Source organism: Oncorhynchus nerka, linkage group LG27 (genome assembly GCF_034236695.1).
Source record: "Oncorhynchus nerka isolate Pitt River linkage group LG27, Oner_Uvic_2.0, whole genome shotgun sequence".
Classification (NCBI taxonomy): domain Eukaryota; kingdom Metazoa; phylum Chordata; class Actinopteri; order Salmoniformes; family Salmonidae; genus Oncorhynchus; species Oncorhynchus nerka.
In genome coordinates this window covers 56,695,049-56,721,155 of record NC_088422.1, presented here as the reverse complement: position 1 = coordinate 56,721,155, position 26,107 = coordinate 56,695,049, and the positions used below count along the sequence as shown (strand labels likewise).

The following is a 26,107-nucleotide window of genomic DNA, read 5'->3' as shown; positions in this document are numbered from 1 at the left end:
TACAGGCAGAACATCACAATCTCAACCCTTGCAGCCTACCCACCTCCTAAAAATAGAACCCCATCATGCTTCTCTTGGTAATCGTGATGAGAGTGCATATTGCAAAAGCATACACAATAGACACACACACTTTAAACAAATCATAGCCAACTTGTTTAATCATTATTTTACTGCAACAGTGTCAGAGAGGAGAATGGAGGAGTAAAGAGGAAGCTGAGGGCCACTTGAGATAGTGTTGTTATAAATTTGAAACTTTGATTAGACAACAGAAACATGACTCATGGCTGGGGTAGGGAAACTATCAACACAACGAGGAACCGAGTCAGGAGAACACAGGTTAAGAAGTTCAACTTCAGCACATGTTAAAATAACAATCTCTCTTTAACATGTTGGTCACAATGGTTTGTCTTATAAAAAGAAATCTGTTGCTGTGCCCTTGAGCAAGGCACTTAACCCAAATTTGCTCCAGGGGCACCGTACTACTATGACTGACCCTGTAAAACACATTTCACTGCATCTATCTGCTGTGTGACAATAAGGCATAGTATAGTTCCCAAGGTGAAAACAATTCGTTCCACAATGGCGATAAAACATTTAATACTTCAATTTAACTGTGGAGGCTCACAACTTAACTGTGGGCACACATCCAAAAGTGTAAACATGATGCAATTGACATTTGAACCTGTATACATAATGAGATATTGATGTGACGGATTCATTTGACTATTAAGAGATATCATGTTAGTCTGGATACGAGTCTTTTTAGCTAACATTCCACTCCTTGCCACACCTATCATTTGCCAAAGGGACCAGGCAATCATGATGTCAGTATGAACAGAACTTTTTTCAGTGATCTTCAGTTATGTGAAAAATGTTACAAACAGCGATTGTTAAAAGAAAATATACTTTTTAAAAAAAATATATGCCACAGGATAAACAACTAATAATGCCACATTCTGTGTGCTTATTATTTTTCCAGTGCTAAAACAACCAAATTAAAAAGTATTACATAACTAAATATAATCTATTTGAAATCATTAAAAGTTCTTAAATTAAAAAAAAACTGTCTTACCATCCTTGGCTGTGAAATTAAAATCTATGCTAAAAGCAGGATAAAAAATACCAATGAGTGTCAATCACCCTTAAAAACAAAAATACTGAGTAAGGACAGCTGTGACCCTCAAATAAAAGTGGCACAGCCAGACACGGGCACTGTAATCTCCCCTGCATCAACCCTGCAGTAAAACGGGACCGTTTTTATGTTTCCCTTCTCCCTGAGACATCTCCCATTAGGGCGACCCTAGTACAGAACATCAAGTCCCGTGATTCATATGAGCCACACCCATATTACTGCAAGGTCAGTTGCTCCAGTGGGTGACATCCTCTCAGCTCAGGAAGGTGAGGCCCGCCATGACGCTGAAGCCCAACAGGATGAAGAACACCTTGAGCAGCTGGTTCTCCGGGGAGTTCAGCTCGTGAGGCAGGATCTCCATGAAGGTGATGTAAATAAAGGTCCCGGCCGCCAGCCCCTCCAGGATGGCCTGGATCAGAGCGCCTGCCGCCAGCTGGGCCTCGATAACCCCGATGCCCACTCCGATGCCCAGCGGAGACATCATGGCGAAGACGCCCACGTAGGCCGCAACCCACATGGGCGGGACCGCGCTCTGCACCAGCTTCACCGACAGGCTGAACACGATGATGCTTTTGTGGACCACAATGGCGATGCAGATCTCTAATACCTGGATAGGATGGAGAGAAAACAAGATTAGAGGTTAAATTCCTCTCCTACATCCTTTCTCTTTCATCATCACAGTAAGATGAAGACAGCTGTATAAGATCAACACAAGCTGTAGAAATGACTGGTATATAAATTACACATCTCTCATTTATAATTCTTTGAAAAGTCTATTAACAGGTTAGCCTAAATAGATCTGTCACTTCAAGCCAGATAAGGGTCTTTGATCAACCAGGGAAACCGGTAGTCAGATGTTTTCAGACCTCAAAGTAGTCTAATATCAAATTAAGTTTGCGTACCAGGCCATCTGTTTTGTAAATCCAGGGTCGTATTCACTACGAAACAAACGGGCCAAAACAGGGAGGGACCTACCTGAATTTGTCCAATAAGAAACACTTGTTTTTGCTTTCGCTATATTTAGTTTTTTGCGACAATACAAAATATTTTTGCTATGGTGTGTACAAATGAATACGACCCTTCTATAGTCCACAATCCCAAATAAATGGAAAAAAGATCATTTCCAGATTCCCGGTGCTGCTCTTTTCCATTTATTTGGGGTTGAGGCTATAGCTGGATCTACACAACCAATTACATAGGATGTGGACATGACATCAGACTATGTTTGAGATCTGAAAACATGTGAAAACTTTTGATTTGAATGTAATGTCCCTTTACCAGTTAAAAGTTACATTCCTGTCTTTCCCACTCCTCTTCTTTCTACCACAGTGAGTGCTCACGTCAATCAATGTGTCAGAAACTTGCATGTCTTTATAGTGTATTGATTTTTGGTAAAATATCTCAGAGCCTTTTGCCATTAGAATCCGCTGACATGGTGCATGCTGTGTGAGCGATGTTATACTGAGGATGTGGGCGAAAGTGCATGGAAATAAGGCATGTCTCTCACTTCCCTCTGCCTCTCTACATTGTATAAATGAACAAGAAACTCTAAACCTCCTGACACTATGGGTGATTGGAAAGAGTTGTCCTAGGGCTTTCCCCTTCTAAGCACAGCAACAACCTTCACTGTGCTTTTGTGATGGAAAGAGACTGCCCTGAATACCAACAAAGGACAATACAGTGAAAAGGAGAACGGTCTGTGAAGTTAAAGTCGAAGAGCACATCACATGAAAAGCACGGGTTAGAAATATCTACTTTATTCTCTCCCCCCAAAAAATAACACATACTCCCCGCACTGTAATTTACAACTTGACGAGAGCTAAGTAAATGAGTAACTTATTTGGGAATTCTAAATATGGCAGGTGATTTAGATATATTTGACCTTATAAATCGTTGGAGACAAATGTGAATCCAGTCATATGGCAGCAAACTGAAGCATTTCAACTTTCCCATTGTATTGTTTATGAACTGCTGTTACATTATGCAGAATTGAAATTGTACGGCCTTTTAAATTGCAAGGATGGGCACTCTCGAATGTATTAATTATAGGCTACCCCGACTCTCTGTTTCCTATCATCGTTCTTGCCAATATCCAGCAACTTTGCATAGCCATTGAAGAGTGACAATATTCCACAGGCCACAATCAACAGCCTGATAAACTCTATGCGAAGGAGATGTCGCGCTACATGAAGAAAATGGGTGGTCACACCAGATACTGACTGGTTTTCTGATCCATGCCGCTACTTATTTTTTAAGGCATCTGTGACCAACAGATGCATATCTGTATTCCCAGTCATGTGAAATCCATAGCTTTATCCAATTTATTTCAATTGACTGATGTCCTTGTACGAACTGTAAATCTTTGAAATAGTTGCATGTTGCGTTTATATTTCTGTTCAGTATAAATAATACAAATTGTATTTTCATTTGAAGAAAGAAGTAGTTGAATATTATTGGAATCTATTTGAAGATACACTTGGAAAGTATTGGCACGCATTTGAAATGTATGGGTGCATTTGTTTTAGCTGACCCAATGCCACATGTGGGCAGAGATTTCCCTTTTATGACCAACATAATGGTTTAATATGTGCCCCGGGCGAGCTAAAACAAATGGACCTATTGTGCTATTTAAGTGCAGCTCGCTCTCCAGCACCTACCTTTGAGTCTGTGGTCTGCAGCCCGATGGCCAGGCCCTCGAACACAGAATGCAGGGAGAGCGAGAAAAAGAGCATGAACGAGCGAAAGGAGGAGTGGGCCTGGAGGTCCATGTGGACATGATGGGCACTACCCTCCAGGTTGGTGGACGAGGCTTTCCCCTGCCCGTGACCATGGCTGTGCCCATGGCTGTGCTCGTTGGCCTGCATCAGAGGTGCTCTCTCCTGGTCTAACCCTTGCATGGCATCTTGTCTGCAGTTCAGAGCGATCCTCTCCACGATTAGCACAGTGAAGAAGCCTGCAGCCATGATGAACTCTGGGAGGGGGAAGCTGGTCTGTTTGAGATAGAGGGGAAAACAACAAAAGTAAGAGTTCTGTTTAAATAAACGCCAAGGATTAGGGATATACAGAGTTTGGCAAAAAACGTATTTAGTCAGCCACCAATTGTGCAAGTTCTCCCATTTAAAAAGATGAGAGAGGCCTGTACTTTTCATCATAGGTACACTTCAACCATGACAGACAAAATGAGGGGAAGAAAATCCAGAACATCAGATTGTAGGATTTTTTAGGAATTTATTTGCAAATTATGGTGTAAAATAAGTATTTGGTCACCTACAAACAAGCAAGATTTCTGGCTCTCACAGACCTGTAACTTCTTCTTTAAGAGGCTCCTCTGTCCTCCACTCGTTACCTGTATTAATGGCACCTGTCTGAACTTGTTATCAGTATAAAAGACACCTGTCCACAACCTCAAATAGTCACACTCCAAACTCCACTATGGCCAAGACCAAAGAGCTGTCAAAGGACACCAGAAACAAAATTGTAGAACTGCACCAGGCTGGGAAGACTGAATCTGCAATAGGTAAGCAGCTTGGTTTGAAGAAATCAACTGTGGGTGCAATTATTAGGAAATGGAAGACATACAAGACCACTGATAATCTCCCTCGATCTGGGGCCCCACGCATGATCTCACCCCATGGGGTCAAAATGATCACAAGAACGGTGAGCAAAAATTCCAGAACCACACGGGGGGACCTAGTGAATGACCTACAGAAGAAGATTGGGAGAATGTCATATGGTCAGATGAAACCAAAATATAACTTTTTGGTAAAAAAAACAAAGAATGCTGAGTTGCATCCAAAGATCACCATACCTACTGTGAAGCATTGGGGTGGAAACATCATGCTTTGGGGTTGTTTTTCTGCAAAGGGACCAGGACGACTGATCCGTGTAAAGGAAAGAATGAATGGGGCCATGTATTGTGAGATTTTGAGTGAAAACCTCCTTCCATCAGCAAGGGCATTGAAGATGCAACGTGGCTGGGTCTTTCAGCATGACAATGATCCCAAACACACCGCCCGGGCAACGAAGGAGTGGCTTCGTAAGAAGCATTTCAAGGTCCTGGAGTGGCCTAGCCAGTCTCCAGATCTCAACCCCATAGAAAATCTTTGGAGGGAGTTGAAAGTCCGTGTTGCCCAGCAACAGCCCCAAAACATCACTGCTCTAGAAGAGATCTGCATGGAGGAATGGGCCAAAATACCAGCAACAGTGTGTGAAAACCTTGTGAAGACTTACAGAAAACGTTTGACCTCTGTCATTGCCAACAAAGGGTATATAACAAAGTATTGAGAAACTTTTGTTATTGACCAAATACTTATTTTCCACCATAATTTGCAAATAAATTCATTTAAAAAATCCTCCTATTTCCTGGATTTTTTTCTTCTCATTTTGTCTGTCATAGTTGAAGTGTACCTATGATGAAAATTACAGGCCTCTCTCATCTTTTTAAGTGGGAGAACATGCACAATTGGTGGCTGACTAAATACTTTTTTGCCCCATTGTATATACACTGCTCAAAAAAATAAAGGGAACACTAAAATAACACATCCTAGATCTGAATGAATGAAATATTCTTATTAAATACTTTACTTTACATAGTTGAATGTGCTGACAACAAAATCACACAAAAATTATCAATGGAAATCAAATTTATCAACCCATGGAGGTCTGGATTTGGAGTCACACTCAACATGAAAGTGGAAAACCACACTACAGGCTGATCCAACTTTGATGTAATGTCCTTAAAACAAGTCAAAATGAGGCTCAGTAGTGTGTGTGGCCTCCACGTGCCTGTATGACCTCCCTACAACACCTGGGCATGCTCCTGATGAGGAGCATGCCCAACTCCTGGACAGTCTGTGGTGCAACGTGGCGTTGGTGGATGGAGCGAGACATGATGTCCCAGATGTGCTCAATTGGATTCAGGTCTGGGGAACGGGCGGGCCAGTCCATAGCATCAATGCCTTCCTCTTGCAGGAACTGCTGACACACTCCAGCCACATGAGGTCTAGCATTGTCTTGCATTAGGAGGAACCCAGGGCCAACCGCACCAGCATATGGTCTCACAAGGGGTCTGAGGATCTCATCTCGGTACTTAATGGCAGTCAGGCTAACTCTGGCGAGCACATGGAGGGCTGTGCGGCCCCCCAAAGAAATGTCACCCCACACCATGACTGACCCACCGCCAAACCGGTCATGCTGGAGGATGTTGCAGGCAGCAGAACGTTCTCCACGGCTTCTCCAGACTCTGTCACGTCTGTCACATGTGCTCAGTGTGAACCTGCTTTCATCTGTGAAGAGCACCGGGCGCCAGTGGCGAATTTGCCAATCTTGGTGTTCTCTGGCAAATGCCAAACGTCCTGCACGGTGTTGGGCTGTAAGCACAACCCACACCTGTGGGCGTCGGGCCCTCATACCACCCTCATGGAGTCTGTTTCTGACCGTTTGAGCAGACACATGCACATTTGTGGCCTGCTGGAGGTCATTTTGCAGGGCTCTGGCAGTGCTCCTCCTTGCACAAAGGAGGAGGTAGCGGTCCTGCTGCTGGGTTGTTGCCCTCCTACGGCCTCCTCCACGTCTCCTGATGTACTGGCCGGTCTCCTGGTAGCGCCTCCATGCTCTGGACACTACGCTGACAGACACAGCAAACCTTCTTGCCACAGCTCGCATTGATGTTCCATCCTGGATGAGCTGCACTACCTGAGCCACTTGTGTGGGTTGTAGACTCTGTCTCATGCTACCACTAGAGTGAAAGCACCGCCAGCATTCAAAAGTGACCAAAACATCAGCCAGGAAGCATAGGAACTGAGAAGTGGTCTATGGTCACCACCTGCAGAACCACTCCTTTATTGGGGGTGTCTTGCTAATTGCCTATAATTTCCACCTGTTGTCTATTCCATTTGCACAACAGCATGTGAAATGTATTGTCAATCAGTGTTGCTTCCTAAGTGGACAGTTTGATTTCACAGAAGTGTGATTGACTTGGAGTTACATTGTGTTGTTTAAGTGTTCCCTTTATTTTTTTGAGCAGTGTATATACAAGTAAGTAGTCCTTAACACATCACCAGGTAATGAACCTGTGGATTAATAACTTCTACACTAACTAGCACATTTCCCCTTGTTTTACAGATACAGTAGAACTAAAGTATAACTGTTACTATCCCTTAATACATTGGTTTGTGCCATGGATAATCATATAGCTTTTGTCATTTTACAAAGGGGATGGGGGTGTGGCCAGGCATCAATGACACTTTGTGATGTTGCTGACAGACAGAAGACACTTACGTCCACCCTCCGTGCGTCCAGCTCAGCATTGATGTCCGACAGGTAGTCTGGGATGATGTCCAACAGACAGGCAGCCAGGAAGACGCCTCCGGCAAAACAGCTGATGAAACTCAGGACCACCCGATGGGTTTCTGCATGATCAAAAAATGCTACTGTTTAATGACTTTTCCCACATTTTGTTGTTACAGCCTGAATTTAAAATAGAACAAATGTAGATGTTTTTTTGTGTCACTGACAATATCCCATAATGTCAAAGTGGAATTATGTTTTATTTTTTACAAATTCATAAAAAACGAAAAACTCAAATGTCGTGAGTCAATAAGTAGTAAACCCCTTTGTTAAGCCTAAATAAATAACTTCAGGAGTAAAAATGTGCTTACAAGTCATAAAAGTTGCACGGACTCACAGTGTGCAATAATAGACAGTCATGATTTTTGAATGACTGTCTCATTTCTGTACCCCACACAGTCAAGCTGTGAATTTTAAATACAAAAAGACCAGGGAGGTTATTCAATGCCTCGCAAAGAAGGGAACCTATTTGTAGATATACAAAAAAATATATATTAAAAATAAAAATATATTTTAAAATAAATATCAGATATTGAATATCCCTTTTAGCATGGTGAAGTTATTAATTACACTTTGGGTGGTGTATCAATACACCCAGTCACTACAAAGATACAGGAATCCTTCCTAACTCAGTTGCCGGAGAGGAAGGAAACTGCTCAGGGATTTCAACATGAGGCCATGTTGACTTTAAACATGGTGACTTTAAAACAGTTACAGAATTTAATGGCTGGGATAGGAGAAAACTGAGGATGGTTCAACAACATTGTCGTTTTTTTATTTAACATTGTTATCAGGAAATATTCCAAAAAATAGCAGCTCTTGTGCTGCCACTCCATAAGGGTGGGGATTGTAGTGATCTAATAATTATCATCAAATTTCAAGGATTCCTTGTCTAAGATTCTTGAATCCTTTGTAAATGTACAACTTTGCTCTTTATTTGAGAAATGGCCAGGGCATAAAACTATTACAGCAACCATTTTAGTTGTTAATGATCTTGTCAATGCTTTAGACACTAAAATGAAATGTGCTGCTTTGTTTGTGGACCTGTAAAAAGCTTTTCATACTGTTGATCATGCTATTTTATTGAATATGTTGAGCCTGAGCTCTGACGCCGTTTCATGGTTATCATGAAACTCTGACGCCGAAGTCAGGCCATCATGACTACATTTCTTGAAGTGCATATAAAGGTGTACCACAGGGGGTGATTTTGGGACCTGTTCTCTTCACTATTTATATAAACACCATTGGTCAATCTGAAACTATTATGTATGCTATTGCCCCAACTATTGATCTGACTGTGACAAAACTAGTCAGATGTTATAGCTATGCAGGAATCCCTTGCGGATTTAAAATGCGTGCTTAATACAGGCAAAACGAAATACAAACTCTCAGAATTTTTCAGATGAACTATATGTTCACTCATTTGATGGTTCTCCAAGAGGATGTGCTCCTGCATATAAATACTTAGGCATTCGGATTGATATGGATTTGACGTTTAAAAAAAACATAGACGAGCTGGTTAAGAAGCTAAGATTCAAAGTTGACTTTTTCTACAGAAACAGATTATTCAGTCAACCTTTTTAATCCCAACCTTATTATCTGTTCTTGATTATGGCGACATATTCTTCCAAAGAGCAGCTGCTACTACTGTTAAACATGTGGATGCCATCTACCATTGTGCCCTTCATTTTGTTGCAGGTGACACTCATCACTGCATCTAGTCTCAAACGGTTGGCTGGACTCAGCTAAAGACCCATAGATCTCTACATTACACACTTTTCGTTTACAAAGGCTCTACTTCCATCTTATCTACCTTTGCTGCTGACGTACAGACACTGCCTGCCTGATGCAATGCCTGCCTGACAGAAGTTGTCTGACTAATTTAAATTGTGAATCAAGGTAACTATACATTTCTTTCAGTTAATGTGACATAAGCTATGATACGAATAATGTGTGATTATCTGATGACTGATCATTTCATCTTTCTTATGGGTCTAAATCAGCTGTGAAACTAGAAAAGAGACACTTTACAAAGATACCACTAATTGATCCCAAAAAAAACGGGAAGTGATGTGCAATCAAACACTCTGGGAGCACTGAAATGAAACGGCCATGATAGCTCCTAATGTCACCCTCTGCTTAAAGGACAAGAGAGAAGCAACAGAGATAATCATTGCACAAATACAGAAGTGAAAACGACTCATCGGCAAATCAGCCATAGCAAAACAAAAGCGGGCTTAAAATGAATTTGTTTGACCTTTATTTAACTAGGCAAGTCAGTTAAGAACAAATTCTTATTTTCAATGACGGCCTAGGAACAACTACCTTGTTCAGGGGCAGAAGGACAGATTTTTACCTTGTCAGCTCGGGGATTCAATCTTGCAACCTTTCGGTTACAAGTCCATTGCTCTAACCACTAGGCTACCTGCCGCCCCAGGTGCGGACGGGATAGGAATGGCCCATACAATTTAGGCACACATTAAACAGTCTCTTATCACAGTAAACGTTATGGTCCTTCATTGTTTTAGGTATGCCCTGAGTCATAGTGTACAGTCTTGGCCAAAAGTTTTGAGAATGACACAAATATTAATTTTCACAAAGTCTGCTGCCTCAGTTTGTATGATGGCAATTAGCATATACTCCAGAATGTTATGAAGAGTGATCAGATGAATTGCAATTAATTTCAAAGTCCCTATTTGCCATGAAAATGAACTGAATCCCCCAAAAACATTTCCACTGTATTTTAGCCCTGCCACAAAAGGACCAGCTGACATCATGTCAGTGATTCTCTCGTTAACACAGGTGTGAGTGTTGATGAGGACAAGGCTGGAGATCACTCTGACATGCTGATTGAGTTAAAAAAAAATATACTGGAAGCTTCAAAAGGGTGGTGCTTGAAATCATTGTTCTTCCTCTAACCAATCATGGTTATCTGCAAGGAAACACGTGCCGTCATCATTGCTTTGCACAAAAAGGGCTTCACGGGCCAAGACATTGCTGCCAGTAAGATTGCACCTAAATCAACCATTATCGGATCATCAAGAACTTCAAGGAAAGCGGTTCAATTGTTGTGAAGACTGCTTCAGGGCACCCAAGAAAGTCCATCAAGCGTCAGGGCCGTCTCATATAGTTGATTCGGCTGCGGGATCGGGGCACCACCAGTACAGAGCTTGCTCAGGAATGGCAGCAGGCAGGTGTGATTGCATCTGCACGCACAGTGAGGCGAAGACTTTTGGAGGATGGCCTGGTGTCAAGAAGGGCAGCAAAGAAGCCACTTCTCTCCAGGAAAAATATCAGGGACAGACTGATATTCTGCAAAAGGTACAGTGATTGGACTGCTGAGGACTGGGGTAAAGTCATTTTCTCTGATGAATCCCCTTTCCGATTGTTTGGGGCATCCGGATAAAAGCTTGTCCGGAGAGGACAAGGTGAGCGCTACCATCAGTCCTGTGTCATGCCAACAGTAAAGCATCCTGAGACCATTCATGTGTGGGGTTGCTTCTCAGCCAAGGTAGTGGGCTCACTCACGATTTTGCCTAAGAACACAGCCATGAATAAAGAATGGTACCAACACATCCTCCGAGAGCAACTTCTCCCAACCATCCAGGAACAGTTTGGTGACGAACAATGCCCTTTCCAGCATGATGGAGCACCTTGCCAAAAGGCACAAGTGATAACTAAGTGGCTCGGGGAACAAAACATCAATATTTTGGGTCCATGGCCAGGAAGCTCCCCAGACCTTAATCCCATTGAGAACTTGTGGTCAATCCTCAAGGAGGCGGGTGGACAAACAAAACCCCACAAATTCTGACCAACTCCAAGCATTGATTATGCAAGAATGGGCTGCCATTAGTCAGGATGTGGCCCAGAAGTTAATTGACAGCATGCCAGGGCGGATTGCAGAGGTCTTGAAAAAGAAGGGTCAACACTGCAAATATTGACTCTTTGCATCAACTTCATGTAATTGTCAATAAAAGCCTTTGAAACTTATGAAATGCTTGTAATTATACTTCAGTATTCCATAGTAACATCTGACAAAAATATCTAAAGACACTGAAGCAGCACACTTTGTGAAAATTAAGATTTGTGTCATTCTCAAACCCTTTGGTCACGACTGTATAATACAGTGCCTTGCGAAAGTATTCGGCCCCCTTGAACTTTGCGACCTTTTGCCACATTTCAGGCTTCAAACATAAAGATATAAAACTGTATTTTTTGTGAAGAATCAACAACAAGTGGGACACAATCATGAAGTGGAAAGACATTTATTGGATATTTCAAACTTTTTTAACAAATCAAAAGCTGAAAAATTGGGTGTGCAAAATTATTCAGGCCCCTTAATTAAGTTAATACTTTGTAGTGCCACCTTTTGCTGCGATTACAGCTGTAAGTCGCTTGGGGTATGTCTCTATCAGTTTTGCACATCGAGAGACTGACATTTTTTCCCATTCCTCCTTGCAAAATGGATGGAGAGCATTTGTGAACAGCAGTTTTCAGTTCTTTCCACAGATTCTCGATTGGATTCAGGTCTGGACTTTGACTTGGCCATTCTAACACCTGGATATGTTTATTTTTGAACCATTCCATTGTAGATTTTGCTTTATGTTTTGGATCATTGTCTTGTTGGACAGTGGGGATGGTGTGTTCAGGGTGATGAGCTGTGTTGCTTTTACGCCAAACATAACGTTTTGCATTGTTGCCAAAAAGTTCAATTTTGGTTTCATCTGACCAGAGCACCTTCTTCCACATGTTTGGTGTGTCTCCCAGGTGGCTTGTGGCAAACTTTAAACGACACTTTTTATGGATATCTTTAAGAAATGGCTTTCTTCTTGCCACTCTTCCATAAAGGCCAGAATTGTGCAATATACGACTGATTGTTGTCCTATGGACAGAGTCTCCCACCTCAGCTGTAGATCTCTGCAGTTCATCCAGAGTGATCATGGGCCTCTTGGCTGCATCTCTGATCAGTCTTCTCCTTGTATGAGCTGAAAGTTTAGAGGGACGGCCAGGTCTTGGTAGATTTGCAGTGGTCTGATACTCCTTCCATTTCAATATTATCGCTTGCACGGTGCTCCTTGGGATGTTTAAAGCTTGGGAAATCTTTTTGTATCCAAATACGGCTTTAACCTCTTCCCTCTACTCGGGACGCTTGCGTCCCAACTAGAGCTCTGGAAATGCAAATGTGCTACGCTAAATGCTAATAGTATTAGTTAAAACTCAAAAGTTCATTAAAATACACATGCAGGGTATCGAATTAAAGCTACACTCGTTGTGAATCCAGGCAACAAGTCCGATTTTTAAAATGCTTTTCGGTGACAGCATGAGAAGCTATTATCTGATAGCATGCACCAATACACTACAACACAAAAGCACAGCAGGGGACGTAAACAAAATAATTAGCATTTCGGCGTTACACAAACCGCACAATAAAATAGAAAACAGTCATTACCTTTCACCATCTTCTTTGTTGGCACTCCTAGATGTCCCATAAACACTATTGGGTCTTTATTTCGATTAAATCGGGCCATATAAAGCCAAGATATCGTTATATGTAGACTGTGTGATAAACTAAAAAAACAGCGATTTCACAACGTAACGTCATTTTTTAAAATTCAAAAAGTAGACGATAAACTTTCACAAAACACTTCGAAATACGTTTGTAATGCTACTTTAGGTATTAGTAAACGTTAATAAGCGATAAAAATCATCATGAGGCGATGTAAAAATCATTAGCTGTCGTCTTGGAAAAAATTTCACGAGAGAGCTCTTCCAAATGATCTGGGCGGAGACTGGAGGTAAGTGGTTCCCCTGTTTCGGTTCAACCAAGAATCAAAGATGATTCAATTCACAAGACTCTAGACAACATGGGGATGCTGTGGGAGTTGAATGCTCGGTCTTATCTAATTCGGCTCACTGTGAACAATTGCTGGAAGTGGCGCAAGGATATTTATTTCCATTTTCTGTGATCAGGTTTTCCTGCGCTTTCCGATGTAACGCACGTTATGTTATAGCCACAGTCGTGATTTAACCAGTTTTAAAAACGTCCGAGTGTTTCCTATCCACACATTCTAACCATATGAACGTACTATATTCCTGGCATGAGTAGCAGGGCGCTGAAATGTTGCGCGATTTTTAACAAAATTTTCAAAAAAGTAGAGGGTAGGAGCAACAAGTTAAACTTCTTCACAACAGTATCTCGGACCTGCCTGGTGTGTTCCTTGTTCTTCATGATGCTCTCTGCGCTTTTATAGGACCTCTGAGACTATCACAGTGCAGGTGCATTTATACGGAGACTTGATTACACACAGGTGGATTGTATTTATCATCATTAGTCATTTAGGTCAACATTGGAATATTCAGAGATCCTCACTGAACTTCTGGAGAGAGGTTGCTGCACTGAAAGTAAAGGGGCTGAATAATTTTGCACGCCCAATTTTTCAGTTTTTGATTTGTTAAAAAAGTTTGAAATATCCAATAAATGTCGTTCCACTTCATGATTGTGTCCCACTTGTTGTTGATTCTTCACAAAAAAATACAGTTTCATATCTTTATGTTTGAAGCCTGAAATGTGGCAAAAGGTCGCAAAGTTCAAGGGGGCCGAATACTTTCGCAAGGCACTGTATATATTGGCAGGTGACATACAGAGAAAACTGGGCCTAAAGAGAAAGTTAAAAAGCAGGGATGTATTCACTAGAAACCAAACTTAGGCAAATGGGCTAAAACTGTGAGGGACCTACCTGAACTTGTCCAATAAGAAACACTTGTTTTTAGGCCTTTTTAATAAAAATAAGAATGATATGGTTGCTCACAATATTAAGACCTTTGATTTCTGTCTACAAATACAAATGTATTATTAGTTTCCATTGCAAAATGTTTTTGCACTAATAAATTTAGCTCTGACTAAAGCAGGGCTGCGTTCAGTATTTTTTAAACTTTCTGGAACGTTCAATTGAACGGAAACTGTGCTGAACAAACAGGATGTGATCAGTACGTTTTTGCGTTCAATTGAACAGAAACGGTGCTGTTTCTATTTTTTATTTCACCTTTATTTAACCTCTTCAGTCGACCCTCTACTTTTTTGAACATTTTGTTAAAAATCGCGCAACATTTCAGCGCCCTGCTACTCATGCCAGGAATATAGTACGTTCATATGGTTAGAATGTGTGGATAGGAAACCCTCGGACGTTTTTAAAACTGGTTAAATCACGACTGTGGCTATTACATAACGTGCGTTACATCGGAAAGCGCAGGAAAACCTGATCACAGAAAATGGAAATAAATATCCTTGCGCCACTTCCAGCAATTGTTCACAGTGAGCCGAATTAGATAAGACCGAGCATTCAACTCCCACAGCATCCCCATGTTGTCTAGAGTCTTGTGAATTGAATCATCTTTGATTCTTGGTTGAACCGAAAGAGGGGCACCACTTACCTCCGGTCTCCGCCCAGATCATTTGGAAGAGCTCTCTCGTGAAATTTTTTCCAAGACGACAGCTAATGATTTTTACATCGCCTCATGATGATTTTTATCGCTTATTAACGTTTACTAATACCTAAAGTAGCATTACAAACGTATTTCGAAGTGTTTTGTGAAAGTTTATCGTCTACTTTTTGAATTTTAAAAAATGACGTTACGTTGTGAAATCGCTGTTTTTTTAGTTTATCACACAGTCTACATATAACGATATCTTGGCTTTATATGGCCCGATTTAATCGAAATAAAGACCCAATAGTGTTTATGGGACATCTAGGAGTGCCAACAAAGAAGATGGTGAAAGGTAATGACTGTTTTCTATTTTATTGTGCGGTTTGTGTAACGCCGAAATGCTAATTATTTTGTTTACGTCCCCTGCTGTGCTTTTCTGTTGTAGTGTATTGGTGCATGCTATCAGATAATAGCTTCTCATGCTGTCGCCGAAAAGCATTTTAAAAATCTGACTTGTTGCCTGGATTCACAACGAGTGTAGCTTTAATTTGATACCCTGCATGTGTATTTTAATGAACTTTTGAGTTTTAACTAATACTATTAGCATTTAGCGTAGCGCATTTGCATTTCCAGAGCTCTAGTTGGGACGCAAGCGTCCCAAGTAGAGGCAAGAGGTTAACCAGGTAGGCCAGTTGAGAACAAGTTCACATTTACAACTGTAACCTGGCCAAGATAGAGCAAAGCAGTGCGACACAAACACAGAGTTACACATGGGATAAACAAACGTACAGTCAATAACACAATAGAACAATCTATATACAGTGTGTGCAAATGGAGTAAGATTAGGGAGGTAAAGCAATAAATAGGCCATAGTGGCAAAATAATTACAATTTAGCAATTAAAACACTGGAGTGATAGATGTGAACGTAGAGATACTGTGGTGCAAAGGAGCAACAACAACACAAAATAACAACATGGGGATGAGGTAGTTGGGTGGGCTATTTACAGATGGGCTATGATCGGTAAGCTGCTCTGACAGCTGATGCTTAAAGTTAGTGAGGGAGACATAAGTCTCCAGCTTCAGTGATTTTTGCAATTTGTCCAGTCATTGGCAGCAGAGAACTGGAAGGAAAGGGTGCCAAAGGAGGAATTGGATTTGGGGGTGACCAGTGAAATACACCTGCTGGAGCGTGTGCTACAGGGTGGGTGCTGCTATGGTGAGCAGTGAGCTGAGATAAGGCGGGCTTTAAGATTTAAGAGATAAGAGATAAGGCGGGTCGTTTTGCCAGCAGCTCTTCGTTGTGCGTCAAGCATTGCGCTGTTTATGACTTCAAGCCTATCAACTCCCGAGATTAGGCTGGTGTAACTGATGTGAAATGGCTAGCTAGTTAGCGGGGTGTGCGCTAATAGCGTTTCAAACGTCACTCGCTCTGAGACTTGGAGTGGTTGTTCCCCTTGCTCTGCATGGGTAATGCTGCTTCGAGGGTGGCTGTTGTCGATGTGTTCCTGGTTCGAGCCCAGGTAGGGGCGAGGAGAGGGATGGAAGCTATACGGTTCCACTGGCAATACTAAAGTGCCTATAAGAACATCCAATAGTCAAAGGTATATGAAATACAAATCGTATAGTGAGAAATAGTCCTATAATTCCTATAATAACTACAACCTAAAACTTCTTACCTGGGAATATTGAAGACTCATGTTAAAAGGAACCACCAGCTTTCATATGTTCTCATGTTCTGGGCAAGGAACTTAAACGTTAGCTTTCTTACATGGCACATATTGCACTTTTACTTTCTTCTCCAACATTTAGTTTTTTCATTATTTAAACCAAATTGAACATGTTTCATTATTTATTTGAGGCTAAATTGATTGTATTGATGTATTATATTAAGTGAAAATAAGTGTTCATTCAGTATTGTTGTAATTGTCATTATTACAAATAAATCAATTTAAAGAAATCGGCCGATTAAGAGGTATCGGCTTTTTTGGTCCTCCAATAATCGGTATCGGTGTTGAAAAATCATAATCGGTCGACCTCTAGTAGGGGTAGCCAGGTGGAAAGCATGGTCAGCCGTAGAAAAATGCTGTCCTGAACTACCACTTGAAAAATGGGGAGGGGTTGGTTTGTGAATGCTGTCAGGATGGCCAGCATGGCCACTGCCCTTTAAATATATCACGCATTGCTTCAAGCCACACCTACCAAATATACCTCAGTCTGACCTTGTTCAGGAGCAGAATGGCAGATGTTTACCTTGTCTGCTCGGGGATTCGATCCAGCAACCTTTCGGTTACTGGCCCAACGCTCTAACTACAAGGCTACCCGAGGCAATGCTTCTTGTGAATAGCAAACTTACATTTTGTGAGTGTTTTTTATAAGGCATGGCAGCTCTAACCAACATCTCCAATCTCATTTCATTGATTGGACTCCAAGTTAGACGACGCTTGACTCCAATTAGCTTTTGGAGAAGTCATTAGCCTCGGGGTTCACATACTTCTTCCAAATTACACTGAATGTTTAAATTATGTATTTTTCGTCTATATTGAATACAATAATTTGTGTTATTAGTTTAAGCACACTGTCTATTGTTGTGACTTAGATGAAGATCATATCCAATTTGATAACCAATTTATGCAGAAATCCAGATAATTCCAAAGGGTTCACATACTTTTTCTTGACACAAAAATAAAATGTTTTGTCATACTCATGGTATATGGGGTCTGATATCCCACGACTTTCAGCCAATCAGCATTCAGGGCTCGAACCACAAGGTTAATAAAACATCATAAACTCAGCAAAAAAATAAACATCCTTGTTTCAGGACCCTGTCTTTCAAAGATAATTTGTAAAAATACCAATAACCTCACAGATCGTCATTGGAAAGGGTTTAAACACTGTTTCCCACACGTGTTCAATGAACCATAAACAATTAATACACATGCAACTGTGGAACGGCCGTTAAGACACTAAAAGCTTAGACGGTAGGCAATTAAGATCACTGGTATGAAAACTTAGGACACAAAAGAGGCCTTCCAACTTACTCAAATACACCAAAAGAAAAATGCCCAGGGCCCCTGCTCATCTGCGTGAACATGCCTTAGGCATGCTGTGAGGCATGAGGACTGAAGATGTGGCCAGGGAACTAAATTGCAATGTCTGTAATGTGAGACACCTAAAACAGAGCTACAGGGAGACAGGACAGACAGCTGATCGTCCTCGCAGTGGCAGACCACATAACAACACCTGCACAGGATCGGTACATCCAAACATCACACCTGCGAGACAGGTACAGGATGGCAACAACAACTGCCCGAGTTACACCAGGAACGCACAATACCGCCATCAGTGCTCAGACTGTCCGCAATAGACTGAGAGAGGCTGGACTGGGGGCTTGTAGGCCTGTTGTAAGGCAGGTCCTCACCAGACATCCCCGGAAACAACTTTGCCTATGGGCACAAACCCACTGTCGTTGGGCCAGACAGGACTGGCAAAAAGTGCTCTTCTCTGACGAGTCGCGGTTTTGTCTCACCAGGGGTGATGGTGATATTTGCGTTTATCGAAGGAATGAAAATTACACCGAGGCCTGTACTCTGCAGCGGGATCGATTTGGAGGTGGAGGGTCCGTCATGGTCTGGGGCGGTGTGTCACAGGTTCATCCTGACATGACCCTCCAGGATGACAATGCCACCAGCCATACTGCTCGTTCTGCGCGTGATTTCCTGCCAGACAGAAATGTCAGTGTTCTGCCATGGTCAGCGAAGAGCCCGGAGCTAAATCCCAAATGAGCACGTCTGGGACCTGTTGGATTGGAGGGTGAGGGCTAGGGCCATTCCCCCCAGAAATGTCCAGGAACTTGCAGGTGCCTTGGTGGAAGAGTGGGGTAACATCTCACAGCAAGAACGGGCAAATCTGGTGCAGTCCATGAGGAGGAGATGCACTGCAGTACTTAATGCAGCTGGTGGCCACACCAGATACTGACTGTTACTTTGATTTTGACCCCCCCAAATTAACCGTTTACCTTTGATTATCTTCAGATGTTTTCACTCACGAGACTCCCAGTTACACAACAAATGCTCCTTTTGTTCCATACGTTTTTTATAATCATTCCTCGTGTAGTTTTTAAAATATATATTCGATAATATATCAACCGAGTGTGTAGGTTTTTCAATAACAGCGGGAGGAACAATGGCCGCTTTACTCTGTAGCGCAAAAACTCACTCTGAGAGCCCCCACCTATCCACTTATGCAATGTGATCTTTCACGCTCATTTTTCAAAATAAAGAAAAAGGAATCTGGTTGATATCCCTTTAAATGGAGGATAGGCATGCATAGGAACAGAAGTGTTTCAAAATAAGAGGCACTTCCTGATTGGATTTTCCTCAGGGTTTCGCCTGCAATATCAGTTGTTATACTCACAGACAATATTTTGACAGTTTTGGAAACTTTAGAGTGTTTTCTATCCTAATCTGTCAATTAGATGCATATTCTAGCATCTGGTCCTGAGAAATAGGCAGTTTACTTTGGGAACATTATTTTTCCAAACATAAAAATAGTGCATCAAGAGGTTATGTTTGCTGAAAATAAATGCAGCTGACAATGAGAGGACATTTCTTTTATTGCTGAGTTTATATACACATAACAAAAAAATGTATCAAGTAAGATCAGTTTTGGAGAACACCATTGTAAGCTACAGGGGTTGGAACTGGTTCAGAGAACAGAACCGAAAACCGGAAAATAACAGCATTTTTTGAGGAACAGAACTAGAATCGATAACGAAAGGTATACTGTTCCCGAACAGGACCGTTATTTTAAAAGCTTGGGAACTGGTTAAAATGCTGTTTGAGTTTATTTTTTTACAGGGACAGTGCACATTAATCAACGTTTCAGTAAAAGTGCCGGTGTTTGCCAGCCGGCTAATTTTCAACCGCAGTCCCTGGACAGGTTATTAAAAACAATTACAATATAGACAATCATTGAGGAGTGAGCACACGCAGAGCAACATAAGACAAGCAAGACGTAGCATACAGACAGAGCAACATAGGACAAGCAAGATGTACCATACAGACAGAGCAACATAGGACAAGCAAGAGGTACCATACAGACAGATCAAAAAGCAGCAAGACAAAATTCATAAAAGCAACAAAGTGTTTCCACAATTACCTTTTTCACATGCTTTTTAAAAAAGACGTTGGAATCAAGTATGATGCCAAGGTACTTAAAATCAGATACCACCTGGAGCTTCTCCCCTGACACATAGACATCTGGCTCAGTGGCATATGTTGCCCTCTTTGTGAAGAACATGCAAACCGTTTTTTTCACATTGAGATGCAAACACAAGTGACTGAGCCACTTTGTAACCTGGACCATTACAGTAGTGAGTTCTTGTGCAGCTTGTTGTTTGCTCTTTGCATGCACATATATCACTGTATCATCTGCATACATTTGATCTTCAGACCCAGTACAGACAGAAGGCAGATTATTCATGTACAGGCTGAAAAGGAGGGGCCCCAGTATTGACCCTTGGGGCACGCCCACATCATAGCTAAGAGTGGGCGACAGCTCATTGCTCACTCTGACACACTGAGTTCTGCCTTCAAGGTATGATTACATCCATCTCAAGGCATCGGCATTTCAAATAAATGTTTGTCACATGCGCCAAATAAAACAGGTGTTGACCTTGCCTACTTATGAGCCCGTAACCAACAATAGAGTATTTAATTTTTTTTAAAATAAAATAATGTTGTTTGATAAATAGACTAAAAGGAAAAACAGTACCACAACAAAATAACAATAACCAGGCTATATACAAGGGGTACCTGTACCAAGTTAACGTGCATGGGTGACTATACATGTACAATTACCTCAACTAACATGAACATTGCCTCGGTACCGGTAACCCTTGTATATAACCTTGTTATTGTTATTTTAATTGTGTTACTGTTACTCTTTTCACTTTAGTCTATTTAGCAACCACATTTTTATATATATTTTTACTCTACATTGTTGGTTACGGGCTGGTAAGTAAGCATTTCACGGTAAGGTCACACCTGTTGTATTAACCTCTTCGAGATAGGGGGCGCTCTTTTAATTTTGGGATAAAAAACGTTCCCATTTTAAACAAGATATTTTGTCACGAAAAGATGCTCGACTATGCATGGAATTGACAGCTTTGGAAAAACAAAACTCTGACGTTTCCAAAACTGCAAAGATATTATCTGTGAGTGCCCCAGAACTAATGCTACAGGCGAAACCAAGATGAAGTTTCATACTGGAAATGCCCCAGATTCTGAAGGCGCTGTGTTCCAATGTCTCCTTATATGGCTGTCAATGTGCCAGGAATGAGCCTGCCCTTTGTGTCGTTTCTCCAAGGTGTCTGCAGCATTGTGACGTGTTTGTAGGCATATCATTGGAAGATTGACCATAAGAGACTACATTCACCAGGTGTCCGCCCGGTGTCCTGTGTCGAAATTATTGCATAATCTGTAGGTCCATGCGCGTTCCATTTCTTCAGAAGAGAAAGTCAACTGCCACGAAGGAATTATCGGCGATAGATATGTGAAAAACACCTTGAGGATTGATTCTAAACATCGGTTTGCCATGTTTCTGTCGATATTATGGAGTTAATTTGGAAAAAAGTTCGCGTTTTAATGACTTAATATTTATTATTATTATTATTTTACCCAAACGTGATGAACAAAACGGAGCGATTTGTCAACACAAATAATATTTTTTGTAAAAACGGAACATTTGCTATCTAACAGAGTCTCATTGAAAACATCTGAAGTTCTTCAAAGGTAAATGATTTTATTTGAATCCTTTTCTGGTTTTTGTGAAAATGTTGCATGCTGAAAGCCAGGCATAATCCTATGCTAGGCTATCAATACTGTTACACAAATGCTTGTTTAGCTATGGTTCAAAAGCATATTTTGAAAATCTGAGATGACAGTGTTGTTAACAAAAGGCTAAGCTTGAGAGCAAATTGATGAAATTTCATTTCATTTGCGATTTTCATGAATAGTTAATGTTGTGTTATGCTAATGAGCTTGCGGATAGATTTACACAATCCTGGATACAGGTTTTTTTCGTAGCTAAACGTGACGCAGCAAACGGAGCGATTTGTCCTAAACAAATAATCTTTCAGGAAAAACTGAACATTTGCTATCTGAGATTCTCCTCATTGAAAACATCCAAAGTTCTTCAAAGGTAAATGATTTTATTTGAATGCTTTTCTGGTTTTTGTGAAAATGTTGCCTGCTGAATGCTAACGCTAAATGCTACGATAGCTATCAATACTGTTACACAAATGCTTGTTTTGCAATGGTTGAGAAGCATATTTTGAAAATCTGAGATGACAGTGTTGTTAACAAAAGGCTAAGCTTGAGAGCAAATAGATTAATTTAATTTGCGATTTTCATGAATAGTTAACGTTGCGTTATGGTAATGAGCTTGAGGCTGTAGTCACGATACCGGATCCGGGATGGCTCGACGCAAGAAGTTAATAAACAGAGAGTAGCAGCATGTGTGTGGAGTGTGAGAGAATGTGAACGTATGCGTGTGGCGTCAATATGCATGTGTGTGTATGTTGGAGTGTCAGTGAAGTATGTGTGGGTGTGTGGTTAGTGTCCAGTGAGTGTACGTCGAGCCTGTGCAAGAGAGACAGAGCTAAAATATATATATATATATATATAAAATAAGGGGTTCAATGCAAATAATCTGGGTAGCCATTGAGTAGATTTATGGCTTGGAGGTAGAAGCTGTTAAGGAGTCATTTGGTCTCAGATTTGATGCTACAGTACCGCTTGCCATGCGGGAGCAGAGAACAATCTGTCACTTGAGTGGCTGCTTCATTGTCGTTGGTGATCAGGCCAACCACCGTTGTGGCGTCGGCAAACTTTATGATGGTGTTGGAGTCATGCGTGGCCACGCAGTCGTGGATGAACAAGGAATGCAGGATTGGACTAAGCACACACCCCTGAGGGCCCCAGTCTTGAGGGTCAGTGTAGCAGATGTGTTATTACCTACCCTTACCATCTGAGGGCGGGCCGTCAGGAAGTCCAGGTTCCAGATGTAGGTGTTCAGTCCCAGGGTCTTTAGTTTAGTGATGAGCTTGGAGGGCACTATAGGTGTTGAACGCTTAGTAGAACGCTGTAGTCAATAAACAGCATTCTCACGTAGGTGTTCCTTTTGTCCAGGTGGGAAAGGGCAGTGTGGATTGCATTACATTTACATTTAAGTCATTTAGCAGACGCTCTTATCCAGAGCGACTTACAAATTGGTGCATTCACCGATTGCAATAGAGATTGTGTCATCTGTGGATCTGTTGGGGCAGTATGGGAATTGGAGTGGGTCCAGGGTTTCTGGGATGATGGTGTTGATGAAAGCCATGACCAGCCTTTCAAAGCACTTCATGGCTACAGACGTCAGTGCTACGGGGCATAGTCATTTAGGCAGGTTACCTTGGCGTTCTTGGGCACAGGGACTATGGTGGTCTGCTTGGAACATATGGGTATTACAGACTGGGTCAGGGAAAGGTTGAAAATGTCAGTGAAGATGCTGGTCAGCACTTCCTAAGTACGCATCATGGTAATCCATCCAGCCATGTGAACGCTGACCTGTTTAAATGGCTTAGTCACATCGGATACAGATACAAATGTGATACAAATGTGATCACAAAGTTGTCCGGAACAGCTGGTGTTCTCATGCTTGGTTCAGTGTTGCTTGCCTCGAAGCGAGCATAGAAAGTATTTAGCTCATCTGGTAGGCTTGCGTCACTGGGAAGCTCGTGGCTGGGTTTCCCTTTGTAGTCCATAATAGTTTTCAAGCCCTGCCACATCCAACGAGCATCAGAGCCGGTGTAGTAGGATTCAATATTAGTCCTGTATTGATGCTTGCCTGTTTGATGGTACGTCTGAGGGCATAGCAGGATTTCTTGTAAGCTTCTCAATGTGTGTTCCGGTCCTTGAAAGCATCAGCTCGAGACTTTAGCTTAGTTTGGATGTTGCCTTTATTCCATGGCTTCTGACTGGGCTACGTACCTACATTCCCTGTGAGGACGATGTCGTCAATACACTTTTTAATGAAGCCGATGACTGACTCCTCAATGTCATCGGATGAATCACGGAACATATTCCAGTTTTTGCTATCAAAACGGTCCTGTAGCTTAGCATCTGCATCTCACACCCTACACTAGTCTGTCAAATGCATGTCCATAGCTTGCCCGCTCCATAGCAAGCTGCTCTACCTATTGGTGAAGTAATTTAATGTTGAGCTAAATGTAAAAAGAATAAAACCGTATATAGCCTAGTTAATGTTTTGTTGATCTTTGTTATTTTCATGTATTTATTTTTTTCAGTTTATTTAGTAAATACTTGCCACTTATTTTTCTTAACTGCATTGTTGGTTAAGGGCTTGTCAGTAAGCATTTCACTGTAAGGTACCTGTAGTATTGTGTGACAAACACATTTTGATTTGATAAATTGTCATTTGGCGGTTAAAAACCAAAGGAAGAAACAAAGATAAACACTAGTTCACAGCAAACACGTGATTGGATTTGGCAAACAATTAGATGTTGATCACGTTTATGAAGGCATTGCAAACAACACTTGCATGTAATTTTCTACGTCCCGCAACTACCCAGGCATCCATGAACAACCAAACCTAAACTATTCGGTTTCACCAAAATAACGTTTCCATCAGAGACATATCCAATATATCTAGGAACAAAACGTAAGATGTGTCTGGTTGAATGAGTGCATCGGTATTGAAAAAGCGTTTAAAACACGTTATACAGGTCTCCCTACTCATGTCTGTAAAAGTGGGAGATTACTTGGTAGTTTACTCTCACGTGACCTATAAATGGACTCCAATGCCATAGCAGCCCACACAGGCGGGATATAGTACACCCTGGATCAAAACCGCTTATTTGATAGTGAAGGACACGTTCAACACGAATCGTAGGTATTGTTCTTAAGAGATATCGGATATGCCCCGTTGATGGGAAACCGAATAGTTTAGGTTGAAGGAAATGACGCCAAGCAACGGACGCTTCAGCAACGAGCCATCTGGCTCAACACATCCCAAGTGTGGAATTGCATGAGGTTACAGCGTGATACTAGCCAACTAGTGTATAACTTGTAGGCTGCCTACTGAAACGTACCTGTCCCACTGGTTTCTCTGAACCACTTCATCCGAGCAGGGATAAATCCGAAAAATACGGTCAGGAGTAACAAACCCACGAGGGCGCCTATTTTCACCTGTAACAAGTAGTCCATCTCGATTTGTTACTATACCGGGCTGAATCAAAACAAGCAATTTTGGGATAAGCCTAGTAAAATAGCGATGTAAACCAACGGGCAGTAAGATGAATACGCCATACCAACATGTTTGCGTTACTGGAAAAAACAGAACCTATGCTATTCAAAAAGTCATCCCTGTTACACAGACAATTTCAGGAGCTATTTAGGCGCCTACTAGCTAACATTTACATTGTCCTGCAACGTGTTGGAGGACTGCGCTAGTAGTCAGCAGCACAACTGATGACGTCACATGTGTATGGTAATGAGGGAATCTTAAAAATAACCTAAACGCATTTCAAAACATTTTAAAAAGGACTTTTCCGCCATCGTGTGCCAGCATAATATCCTGCTGTTAGGATAGGTCATATTTGCGCCCTCTTCCGGATAGCCACGCCTACTATGCTAATTTTAAGAATGCAGTACGATTTTCTCAGACAGCGCATCTCATTGCTGAGTCCACAGAATGTAACGAATTCTTCCTAGGCACATAACGCCTGACCTGATTCTTGTGACCAAACGGGGATATTGAATCAATCATGATGTCGTACAAGGCCTACCATGAATGTGGCTCCTTTAGTGTGTTCCACAATATAGCTCTTTGTCATGCTAGGCTTAGATCTAAACTTTACACTACTTAATGGATTCTCAGATTCATGACGATTCGCATGTACAGCCCCAATATATTTCGCAATTCCTGACACAAATCGGTGCGCCTGTGTAGTGTAACCCGTTCAAGGGCACTTAAATCAAAGCTTTATGATTTAGCTGATTATTTGAATCAGCTGTGTAGTGCTAGGGCATAAACTTCCGTTTTATCTAATTTTGCTGTTGAAGTGTAGACACCTGAGTTGCCAAACCCGTTCACAGGATTAGTTACTCTTGAGATTCCTATGGCAGGGATGGGCGACT

General features: G+C 41.6%; 1 protein-coding gene across 1 annotated transcript; it reads right to left on the bottom strand.

Annotated features, from left to right (window-relative positions):
- Positions 1 to 140: 140 nt before the first annotated feature.
- LOC115112031 (zinc transporter ZIP1-like) lies at positions 141 to 25,478 on the bottom strand. Its single transcript, XM_029638680.2, has 4 exons — positions 25,060 to 25,478; positions 7,412 to 7,542; positions 3,790 to 4,122; positions 141 to 1,739 (listed from the first exon to the last, which is right to left on the bottom strand). Exons 1-4 carry the CDS (start codon positions 25,172 to 25,174, stop codon positions 1,386 to 1,388), a joined length of 933 nt encoding a protein of 310 aa, XP_029494540.1. The 5' UTR covers positions 25,175 to 25,478; the 3' UTR covers positions 141 to 1,385.
- Between the last annotated feature and the right edge of the window lie 629 nt (positions 25,479 to 26,107).

What these genes read in the sequence shown, in the direction of transcription:
- LOC115112031 (XM_029638680.2), bottom strand. Translation starts at nt 25,174, where the DNA reads ATGGACTACTTGTTACAGGTGAAAATAGGCGCCCTCGTGGGTTTGTTA. An exon ending in CAGAGAAACCAGTGGGACAG is followed by an intron (nt 7,543 to 25,059) that starts GTACGTTTCAGT and finishes TTGATCATGCAG; the next exon opens with AAACCCATCGGGTGGTCCTG. An exon ending in TGGACGCACGGAGGGTGGAC is followed by an intron (nt 4,123 to 7,411) that starts GTAAGTGTCTTC and finishes TATCTCAAACAG; the next exon opens with ACCAGCTTCCCCCTCCCAGA.